The following is a 12087-nucleotide window of genomic DNA, read 5'->3' on the forward strand; positions in this document are numbered from 1 at the left end:
TCTAGTGTCCACCAGGGGGCGACTCCTCTGGTTGTATAGAAGTCTATAGAAAATGACTCTACTTCTCTCTTGATTTATTCCCTCAGTAAACATTGTAAACATGAGTTCATGTCTCAATCTCTAGTTTCAAGTCTTCTTCAATACAGCATGATGTTCATTTAGTACATTATGGTCCATTTAGAGTCACACAGACCATAAAGCAGGGGATGCTTTAGGGCGGGGCTACTGTGATTGACAGGTCGCTGCCGCTACCAGAGACGTATACGGCGTATACTACTCCTCCGAATTCCAAATATGGAAGCTTCCGTTTATCGGTTGCAAAAAAAAACCAACATGGCGAACTCGAGGCTTCAAAACATGAGTCCACAAACCAGTGTGTGACGTCATGATGACAGCGTCCACTTCTTATTTGCAGCCTGTGGTCGCGCCTATAAAACAACAACACAGAGGCTCCGCAGTTCGAAACCAAGACGGCAAAACTTCATTACTTCATTCAACCTTGACAAAGGCAGCGCAGACCAGACGCACTCTTTCAGTCCTAACCTTCACAATAAAAGCCCCAGACGTGTAATATTCACAGACGATTATTATCTGCATTTTCGTGTTGATGACTCGCCACGTCCATACATATACCGCAGAGCCCCCTTGCTGCATGAAGTCCATTCACGAGATACTTGTTGGTTGAAATCAGTTGCCTGAAGCAACGAGGTTGAAGAAAGTCCACAGTGAATGTGAAAAGAAAAGGAAATCACTCTCTGTGTAGGGTCCCTTTACTTTCAGCCATTTGGCTCATTGTTAATATTAACAACATTCATCAATGCAGGTCCAAGCAACAATGTTTTCTTCATTGCGCTTCCCGTGTTTAAAGTGAACACAGAAAACACACTCGTACAAGGCGCTTCGGATGAAAAGAGTCCAGCCGACAGCAGAAAGGCCTGCGTGTGCATTTCTATATTTACATTATCTGCAGGACTCGAATCCCCCGTCGCAGAAACACACAGCAGCAGCAGTTTTCCAAGATTTGTTTTATTTTTCTTGAAGCTGGAAAAACCGCTGCGTCTGGTAACGAGCGTCACGCTGGATAACGGAATCCGTGGCGAGGACGGACCCCATCACTCCCTTTACAAAGACCTGCCCAGCTGTTATTCTTCAGTGTGTGTGTATGTGTGTGTGTGTGTGTGTGTGTGTGTGTGTGTGGGAGGTCGGGCCGTCATGTCTGTCCAAAGTAAAGCTGACACAGTCGGAGCAGAGGGGGAAAGAAAACACACACGACTGTTCAAACAGCCACTGATCTCAGAGTGACACTGAGACAAACGTTGGTGAGAGACAATCAACTCTCACATCTCCGTTCTTTCATTTTCACTCTCTCACCCGTTTGATTCATTTGTCCCCCTTTCCCTCCTCCATGTTTTTTTTTTTACTTTCCCCCCCCCCCCCCCATCACCTTTCCCTTCACCGCCTGTTGGGGTTGTCAATTACTTGCTGTGGTCCCCTGCGGATGGATGGATGGAGGGATGGATGGATGGATGGATGGATGGATGGTAGGAGGGAGGGAGGGAGGGAAGAGACAGAAGGGAGGTAGAAGAAGATGGAGCCAAGAGACGGATGTCTAGGTGGAGGGAAAGAGAGACGGGATTAGTGAGAGGTGAGAGAAAAGAAGGGAGGAAAGCAAAGTGAAGAATGGATGAAATGAAGGAAAGAGCAACAGGAAGTAGAGACAGAGACAAAGAGACGGCGTGGAGGAAGGATTCACACCGGAGAAGAACTCTTGTGAGAATAGAGAAGATAATAGAGTGATGATGAAGATGAAGATGAGGAGTAATGTGGATGGAGGTAAAAAAAAAGAGTGAATTAAAAGAGGACGTTTTCAAAGTAAAAGCGTGTTAAACACCCCAAAGAGCAACTATTTAATGAAGTTATTTTATCTCAATAAGAGAAGTTAGTCTCCTCGAAGCTCATGACGTGCACATGTGCCCCGTGTGTTCGTGGTGTAATGTGCACGGGTTGTGTTGAATTAACGGGCAGCCATGTTTCCCCCTGGATGTTGTGTGAGGCTAATATTTAGCATGTGTGTGTGGCGTGTATTCATGCATGGTGTGTGTGCGTGTGTGTGTGTGGCGTGTGTTCATGCATGGTGTGTGTGTGTGTGGCGTGTGTTCATGCATGGTATGTGTGTGTGTGTGTGTGTGTGGTGTGTGTTCATGCATGGTGTGAGTGTGTGTGTGTGCGCTGTTCTCTCCCTTCATGCTGTGTTTTGTCTGCGTGAGCTCTCTGGCTGCAGCAGAAGGGAAATGAGAAAAGTGAATGTTTTCAGAAGTTACAGGAGAAGATTTCCTCTTTGTCTTTTTTTATGTTGTCTGCCGTTCTTTAAACTTTAAAACTTTTATCCTTAAATTCACACGTAAGAAGCTTTTCAAATTTGAAAATAAACGTATCCGCACCCACAGAAACATGTTTTTATAGCTGCAATCATTGCGACCAATCAGCCTGCTACGACCAGGGGTCCGACAGCTCTCATAGGCTCTCATGTTATTGTCCCTTTCTGTCTGCTTCTCTCTGAAATAACTTCAGATGATGATTATTCATGGAGTGCAGTTAGTGACAGCATGGGCTCTTGATGTCGGTGGGTTCAAATGTCTGAATATCTTTCATGTGGCATATTGTTTTTAAACGTGTAAACGCTTCTTTTCTGCTTCACTTCGTCTGAATCCCTCAGGACGTCTCTTACAATCAGCAGGGTGTGTTAGTAAGTGTCAAAACGAGTGAGACGGGTTTGTCAAGGTGTGATCCGCCTCTTGCCTGACATATTTTGACGTCCTGGTTAATCCCTCTTCATTGGTGTGTGTGTGTGTGTGTGTGTGTGTGTGTGTGTGTGTGTGTGTGTGTCACTGTCAGGTCTTTTTAAGGTCATATTCCCTGACTGCGGTTTTCCGGTCGACCACAGTTGTCGGCATTCTGACGCTGCATCGCTTCAGATATTTATTGTTTTTTTTCGTGCTCCACATCTGGTTTTAACTTTCGTTTCTCCTCTTCCATTTATTCTTCTGTCTTTGCTCTTCCTCTCTCTGTCTGTTCCCCACTGTCTTTCGGTTGTGTGTGTGTGTGTCAGGTTGAGGAGGGGACCAGACTATGGAAATGAAATATGAACGATCTCGTTGCTCTGACTGTCTGCTGGCCTGCCTGGATGAGGGTCTCTGTGTCTCTGTGGTCACTGAGGCTCAGCGCTGACGTTTAAAAGTGATCGACGGGCTTTTGCTACAGGCACACATGCAGCTTTCTCAACTCTTTTATTATCTTACTTAATCTTAATTATTATTCTGGAAAGAAATGTACACAATAGTCTACGGCGAGTCGTTTTCTGATCCCGTTTGAATTGAACGTACATCAAAACTTTCATTCTGCTTTTACAATAGAATCTATTTTTTGTTATCAGAAGCATGAACTGCAAAGAAGGTTGTGAATGCTGTGGAACTCCGATAACACGTTGAGCACTGATGGGACATTTCTCTCGTCTTTCTGAAAGATTTACTTAAAAGCTGTTGAACACATAATACAGAAACAGAACAAAGCTGACGGGACTCACAGCAACCCACGTTTGACCCGTCGTCAGGAGAGATGGATGGACAGAGAGGAGACGAGCGGGGAAACGAGTGGGAAAGTTTACCTTTCTCAGCCTACGCTGTGAGGAGGGAGGGAGGGGGGGGAGGGAGGGAGGGAGGGGGGAGGATATTGAAACGGCAGGAGAGACTGTGGAACAATGAGAGGATGAAGAGGAGCGAGGAAGGAGGGAGGACACGGACACAACACATGACAGAACGGATCAGAAAATGAACACACACACACACACACATACACACACTCTCTCTCACACACACACACACACACACACACATACACACACTCTCTCACACACACACACACACGTCCAGCTGTGACCAGTCTGTGTTTCCCTCCAGTCAACAGCATATCCAGCCTTCTGGTGTCCTGGCAACAGATATCTTGACAACCTGATGGGAAAGCATCTTTAATAATGGTGCGTGTGTGTGTGTGTGTGTGTGTGTGTGTGTGTGTGTGTGTGTAGACATAAGAGAAAGGTCTGTCTTATGAAACCCCTACACATGTGGATGTGGATGCATGTAGTTTTTAATTTGAGTCTATCTTTTATGCATATTTACATTCACATACATTACATTTCAGCTCTTACTGTTATTTATTATTCATTAATAATTGGGTGATATGTGTTTGTTTTATGTTTGTCACATGTGTAAAAACTAGTGCTGGGCAAGTTAACGTGATAATAATGCATTCATTAATTAACGCCGACAATTATTTTATCGCGCGTTAACGCAGATAAATATCACGGATCGATCTGTGATCCGTTACACCGCTAGTAAAAAGCAGCACAAAGTGCAAATACATAAAGTATCTCACAATACAAAAGACAAATCCAGTTCAAAGTTTCTTTGTGTTTATTCTCTTGAGGATTCGTTCACTTTGTTCCGGCTATAAAACATTCTGCAGAGAGGACGACTGTATGAAATACTATTAACACAACACTAAACTCTTCTTCTCTGGTCACAGCAGCTGAATATTTTATTATTAGATTTTGTTGATTCATTTTCTACAAATATGAATAAATAATTCATCTTTTATTGACCCATAAAAACACACCAGACAGAGACCTCTTGATGCTTCTGTTCATTCAAAAATGATGAAAACTAAAACCCTGAAACACCTTTTATTAAACTAAAGAATAAGTGGTCCATGACTTTATCCAATAATGTGTGGCAGTGTTCATAATGTATTATATATATACAATAATAAGACATTAAACATTTTCATTTGGCTCTCAGATGTTTAAGGAATGTGCAAAAGCTTCTTATTCCTGAGTGCATTGTTTTTGATGATTCAACAGTCTTGAAGGCGGGTTATGCAGTTATTAGAATGAATGAGACGACATTATATAATATCAATCAGTGGCTTAATGTCTGTGTGTTGGAGTAGAAATACATTTACAGACAAATAGAAAAAAACATCAAAATCAATAAAGTTTACACCGTAAATCACCAATAATATAGATTTGTGACAGTAAATGAAAGAGTCTCTGTAGAAGATCAAGTGTTTGTTCTACTCAGTGTGATTGACAGGAGAGATGATCAGAGGAGCAGAGTTTTTACCATCAGCATTACGACCAGGACCAAAGAGTGGGAAGAGTTTCTCAGTGAAGCAGCAGCCAGTAAAGGAGTAGATAAGAGCTGCAGCATCAACGTCATAGAAGGAGACCAGACCCTCCTCATAGTCCACAAACACCCCCACCTTCTGAGACCGAGACTTCAGAGAGAGACGGACTGGAGGGTCAGCAAAAGCACAGTACTGATTCTCATTAATCAACCTTATTGTCCAGTAACCATTCTGAGGAGTCAGTGGGATGCTTCTCTTCCTGTTGATCGACTCTCTGGCCACTCCTAAATACCACCTCGTCTTCTCTTTAACCTGAACCTCAAAGTAAAATCTTCCTGAAGAGAAACTCTGCTTTGCTAAGACAAAAGCACAAGAATCAAATCTCTCTGGATTGTTTGGGAGATTCTTCTTTACGTCACCATGTTTAACTTGTTTTCCATCATCAGACAGGATGAGTTTGGGATGTGCTGTATCAGGATCAAGTGTCACATCCACTGCAGACTGCTGGACCCTCTTCAGCTCGACCTCAGTGAGCAGCTTCTTCATGTGTTTACTGAGCGTCTCCTCCAGCTGGTTCACAGCTCTCACCACAGTCCCCTCATGTGAAGATGGACTGACTCTGACTCCTGTCCAGTTCTTGGTGGGTGGAGCAGTGTTCAGGGTCCTGAAGCTCTGGAGGAGGTGGAGGTGGTCTTCAGAGCGTGAGAGCTGCTCCACCTCAGTGCTTCTCTTCTTCAGCTCAGAGATTTCCTGTTCCAGCTCTTTGATGAAGCCTTCAGCCTGTTTCTCTGTCTTTCTCTGCTTCTCTTTGATGGTGTCGATGAGCTCGGCCTGGCTTCTCTCAACAGACTCCTTCAGAGCGGTGAAGACCTGAACACCATCTGCTATCTCTCTGTCTGCATCTTCCTCACTGAGCTCCACTGAGTGTTTGATCTCCTGAATCTTCACTCGTCTCTTCTGGATCATCTGCTGGATTTCAGCCTCAGTCTTCCCCAGCTCGGCCTTCTTTCCTTCATATTCTTCTTCCAGAGGAACAAACTCGTGTGTCTTGTGGTCTAAAACAGTGCAGAGCATGCAGACACACATCTGGTCGGTCTTACAGAACAGCTCCAGAGGTTTATCGTGCTTCGTACACATCCTGTCTTCCAGGTTCTCCACAGGGTCGATCAGCTGATGTCTTTTCAGACCTGACATTGTCAGATGAGGCTCCAGGTGAGTCTCACAGTAGGAGGCCAGACACACCAGGCAGGACTTCAGGGCCTTCAGTTTGCTTCCAGTGCAGACGTCACAGGGAACTTCTCCTGGTTTGGACTCTTGTTGCTCTGAGCTGCTGGCTTTCTGTTGAGCTGACTGTCTGAACTGAGCAGCCATCTCAGAGATGAAGGTGTTGACCCGCAGCTCAGGCCGAGAGCTGAACACCTCTTTACAGTTTGGACACTGAGTCTGGACATTAACGTTCCAGTGTTGAGTGATGCAGGCTTTACAGAAGTTGTGTCCACATGGTATGAGGACTGGATCAGTGAACACATCCAGACAGATGGAGCACAGAAACTGATCTTCAGTCAGCAGACAGCTGGCAGCAGACATATCTACACTCTGAGGACAACAAGTGAGAAAAACAAACTGTTATCACATCTTCAGCAGCAGCAACAGTGTGTGTCAGGTATTGTTTTCACATTGTGTGTCTCTGTGTGTGTCATCATGGTGGAATGTGTCCTGGAGACGCCTACTGTAGAGGAACATTACAGAAGAGGGTTTGAGTACTTTAGAGAGGTGCTCACTGAATATAATTTAAAAACACAGAGTGATCCTCCATCACTGTCACATCACATATTAAATAATGATACTGCTGCCCTGCTGCTTATATATTATCAGAGTGAATTTATATCATTTGTAAGGAGCCTAAACATTTTAATTCCACTTTTATATTGAGCACATTACTATTTACTGACATATTTGGACCTCAGGTTGAATGTGAGTTGAACTTCCTGTCTGAGTCGAGCTGAAGTGTTTGAGTTGAAACACAGTAAATATTATCAGCTGAACTTCCTCACAAACACAGACAGCAGGAACTACAGAGACAGAGACGTTTAGAGGAAAGGCTTTACAGTCCAAGGATATTTACCAGAGTACACAACAGTTATGTAAGTTATAACACATCAATGTTGTTCCTCTATAATCAATAAATACATCCACACATTACATCACATGCTGTTCTCTGTGTTCGGACAATCCAAAGGGAGTAGCAGCTAGGCTAGTTAGCTTCTAGCAGGCCTAGCTTATCTGCTGCTACTTTGTTCTTTGTTATGGATCCTGGTTTGAACTCACTTTACACCAAATGTTGAGTTTCTCTGTAGAACAGTGAACTCACCAGAGTTTGTCGGAGACTCTGTTGTTGAGAAGAAGCTGCTGGATTCAGTTGAATGTTTCTTCAGAGAGAAGCAGAGAGACTTGTCTCGACTGCAGCTCTGCTGTCGCTCAGACTAACTTTCACTTTCACTTCAGGAGAAGTGACTCAGCAGCTCTCCTCTCTCAGTTGCTCCTCAGTGAAGCTCTGTGAACGAGCTTTTACTGCCTCTTTGAGGAACACCCTGACATTCAAACACCAGTTTAACTTTTTACTTCTTATTCCTTTTTCTTGTTTTTGGTGTGTTTTAAACGTTAAATCTGAAATACTGTATGTTTTTTTAGTTACACATTTTGTGTATTTTTTTTAAACATCCTATTGCTGATATCTTGGTTAGATTAACTCTTGATGAGATATAGCTGGTTAAATAAAGGTACAAATATAATAATAATAAAATGTTATTATTAGTGCTGGGCAAGTTAACGCGTTATTATCGCGTTAACGCATTCATTAATTAACGCCGACAATTGTTTTATCGCGCGTTAACGCAGTTAATTTTTTTATTATTAAGCGGACATTTTTAACACCGGCAGCGAGCATGTGAACAGCTGTTTCTGTGGCGTCTCTTCCTGTTTCCTTCACCTACATTCCCCTGGGTCCTAAGTCCCTCCTTGTACAGCTTCTTATCACCCTCTATGTACGAACATACATTTATAACAAATACCACACATATTACGGTAATCAGCGTTGCATATGTGTCTGACCAAAATACCAAAAAAGAAATGATTCATTTAAATTATTTTTTTTAGAGTTTTTAAAGTGTTTTTGTTTGGAATATGTATAATAAGCATATCATTCAGTTATCGCTACTGAGAATTTATCAAACAAAAATAAAAAAACACCGGCTGAATATCTATCATCAGAATCATCATAACTGTATTTTAACTGTTACTGTTAAAGGGAATACTGCTGTTAAAAATAACCTTATTTGTTTAAAGTGTTTATAAACCAAATGTTATTGCACTTTTGTTCATATAGCAGTACTTTTAAAATAAAAGGGCGCAATACACTACTTCTTAATTCATTGTTGAATCTCAAAACAATCATGCGATTAATCGCGATTCAAAATTGTAATCGTTGCCCAGCACTAGTAAAAACCTGATCTTTTAATTTGTAGAATCTCTAGGAACGGGACGGTGTTTTGGGATCGGAAGCGTTCTCCTTTTAATTTGTAGTCGGAGCGCTTTGGCCGGAATGCAGGGACGCCGATTCAGCTTTTTATGAGCTAAAAACTCAACTGTTAGCTGAGTGTAAAGCATCGGGTCGAAGACGCCGTCGCTCAAGTCAAGATCCTCACGTCTCAAGCTGCTGATGTAAACAACACACAGAGCAGGAAGGCCCAGATATGTGTCAAACATCAGTATATAGATAGATATATCTGTGTATAAATATGTCTATATATATATACATCAGAGCTACCAGAGTATGCAGCTTCACCTTCTATTCATCTGGCACCTGGTTTGTCATTTCACCACTTTTCTTCACCACATTGAAAGATACACACACACACACACACACACACACACACACACACACACACACACACACACACACACACGTCCAGCTGTGACCAGTCTGTGTTTCCCTCCAGTCAACATCATATCCAGCCTTCTGGTGTCCTGGCAACAGATATCTTGACAACCTGATGGGAAAGCATCTTTAATATTACTGTGTGTGTGTGTGTGTGTGTGTGTGTGTAGACATAAGAGAAAGGTCTGTCTTATGAAACCCCTACACATGTGGATGTGGATGCATGTAGTTTTTAATTTGAGTATCTTTTATGCATATTTACATTCACATACATTACATTTCAGCTCTTACTGTTATTTATTATTCATTAATAATTGGGTGATATGTGTTTGGTTTATGTTTGTCACATGTGTAAAAACTAGTGATGGGCAAGTTAACGTGATAATAACGCATTCATTAATTAACGCCGACAATTATTTTATCACGCGTTAACGCAGATAAATATCACGGATCGATCTGTGATCCGTTACACCGCTAGTAAAAAGCAGCACAAAGTGCAAATACATAAAGTATCTCACAATACAAAAGACAAATCCAGTTCAAAGTTTCTTTGTGTTTATTCTCTTGAGGATTTGTTCACTTTGTTCCGGCTATAAAACATTCTGCAGAGAGGACGACTGTATGAAATACTATTAACACGACACTAAACTCTTCTTCTCTGGTCACAGCAGCTGAATATTTTATTATTAGATTTTGTTGATTCATTTTCTACAAATATGAACAAATAATTCATCTTTTATTGACCCATAAAAACACACCAGACAGAGACCTCTTGATGCTTCTGTTCATTCAAAAATGATGAAAACTAAAACCCTGAAACACCTTTTATTAAACTAAAGAATAAGTGGTCCATGACTTTATCCAATAATGTGTGTCAGTATTCATAATGTATTATATATTGTTAGATCCTGGGTACTTCTGGCCCGATACGGGGCTACTTACTGACTCAGCTCTCTATTAAAAGATTCTCGAGCTGGTGTTCTTGCGAGGGAACTCGCCTGGCTCTTCTAACTGCCGTTACTCCCGACGTCTACCCTGCTTCCTCCGGTCTGAGTGCACTCGGTCGAGGGGCCACCCTGACCCCGGGCGCTCCTACCAGTCGCGTCGGTTATGGCAGCTTCCCTCTTATGGATCCGTGCTCTTGGTAAATGCCAGGTTAGGTTTTAACGGCTAGGATTACTTCTTGCTAAAACCGTAAGGGATTGTTAAGTGGATTCAGTCTCTAGGATAACCTTTCAGAACTCAGTTGTTAGACATACAATGGCTTTAACTTTTTACTGCCACGAGGAACTTTTTACTACTTGAGCAAATGAATGCACTTGAGAAATTTACTTTAAATGCAGATTAGATATTTATTGCAGGTTATATTTGGTTAGTTTGCAAGGGTTAAAGCTACAGCTCACATAAAATGTCACTACACTTGATTCGTTAATTTATTTTTCTTCTCTGATTATACTCATTAGTTTTAGTTGCCGAGACGGCTCGGTTGGAGCTGGATTTTCAATGGTGCGATGAAAAAGTTCTTTTGGAGTTGTTAGGAGCGAAGGTCAGGCCCGACCCTCGGTCCTCCTGCTCTGCAACGGAGTTCGGCCAACAGTCCACAAAACTCAGTACAAAGTCTTTCTCGGGCTGCTGCATCTTCTCTGTTGTCCAGATGTTAAGAGTCGAGCAGTGGGGAGAGGAAAACCTCCGTCTTTAAATCTTCTTGTCCACGAACAGCGGTGTTCTTTCCGTGAACAGAGACGAAGCCCTCAATACATCAGCTGCAGTCGTCCGTATCTTCTCATCTGGTGCATTTGGACAGCACGCGTGTTGAAATCCCAGCTTGCAGCAAGCAAACCACTTCTTTTATTCATCATTTGGGCTGTTAGCCCCCCTCCTGCTCAATACATGCTCTCATCCCCCCCACCCTCTGGAAAGGATGTTGGGTTCGAACATGTCCGGACATGTCCAGGCTTCATCCTGTATCATGCCTCTATGACTCATCTCTTGCGACAGTCTGTCCCTATTTTCTGCAAGTCATCCTGACTAGCACTTTTATCGCAGCTCCGTTTACACAAGACATTTGTTAATCAGTTTTTACATTTGTTAAATCGGTTTGGTTAGTACACATTTGCTTATAAAATGATTATTGATCTCATCCTTCATCATTATTGTGCTTTGTGTCTTCTCTTCTCAACCATCATTATTTCCCCATCCCTTGAAGCCAACACCCTGCTTACTTCCTCTTTCTCCGTACTTTCTACACTCAGACTGCACTATACTCAGATACACATATTATTATCAGGTTTACATTTGTTAAATCACTCTATGTATTAAACATTTGTTATGTAACGATCATACACTTTATCTTTAGATTACACTTTAACTATTGATTTCTGATTATATGCTTTTTATATCCTGACCTTCCCCTGATCGTGTATGCATGTTTTCGAGGCAGCTCTGTGGGCTCAACTCTTCTTGACATCCCCTTCTTGAGGTCACAGGCTGCCTCGCCTTAGCTAGTAGGAATCTCACAGGAAGTTTTCGTCGGCCAGGGCAGTGATGACGAGCACGTCGTCCTCTGGTGAAGACGGTCCTGATGCCTGCTCCCAGCTGTCGATCACCACTAGGTGATGAAGGTTAACCTTGTTAACTTCTCCACACGGCATGTACCGCATATGCATGCATCCATAACCTTCACCGGTTTATGGCGCATGCGGTTAAACTCTTTTCTTTTTCCTGTGACCCGGAGTGGTTTCTGGTCTCCGGGTCCCTGCCATGCAACGGCTAGGGTGGTCGGCAGCAGGCAGACCACACAGTCATTCTTAATTTCTCTCCATTGCAACACTTCTTTTTTCTCCGGAGAGAAATCACTTCTTGCACAACCCAACTTCCTCAGGGCTCTTCCTGCCCAGAGCCCCGTAGTACTTCTTCTCATGTTAACCACCCCTTTGACATTGGCCACTCTGACGTAGGGTGGTAAATCT

At 42.7% G+C, this 12087-nt stretch overlaps 2 protein-coding genes across 2 annotated transcripts in view; one reads left to right on the plus strand and one right to left on the minus strand.

Moving 5' to 3' along the window:
* LOC306785093 (slit homolog 1 protein-like) overlaps nt 1-12087 on the plus strand; it is a gene marked incomplete at its 5' end in the record, with an annotated part of 100001 nt that overhangs the window by 23078 nt on the left and 64836 nt on the right. The window lies entirely within an intron of this gene.
* Nucleotides 4613-7654, minus strand: LOC306784797 (E3 ubiquitin-protein ligase TRIM21-like). Its single transcript, XM_079278924.1, has 2 exons — nt 7553-7654; nt 4613-6777 (listed from the first exon to the last, which is right to left on the minus strand). Exon 2 carries the CDS (start codon nt 6766-6768, stop codon nt 5128-5130), a length of 1641 nt encoding a protein of 546 aa, XP_079135050.1. The 5' UTR covers nt 6769-6777; nt 7553-7654; the 3' UTR covers nt 4613-5127.

The sequence above is a fragment of the Melanostigma gelatinosum genome (genome assembly GCF_949748355.1).
Source record: "Melanostigma gelatinosum genome assembly, chromosome: 11".
In the NCBI taxonomy this organism is placed as follows: domain Eukaryota; kingdom Metazoa; phylum Chordata; class Actinopteri; order Perciformes; family Zoarcidae; genus Melanostigma; species Melanostigma gelatinosum.

Coding starts and splice junctions, on each gene's coding strand:
- LOC306784797 (XM_079278924.1), bottom strand. CDS start 6,768: ATGTCTGCTGCCAGCTGTCTGCTGACTGAAGATCAGTTTCTGTGCTCC.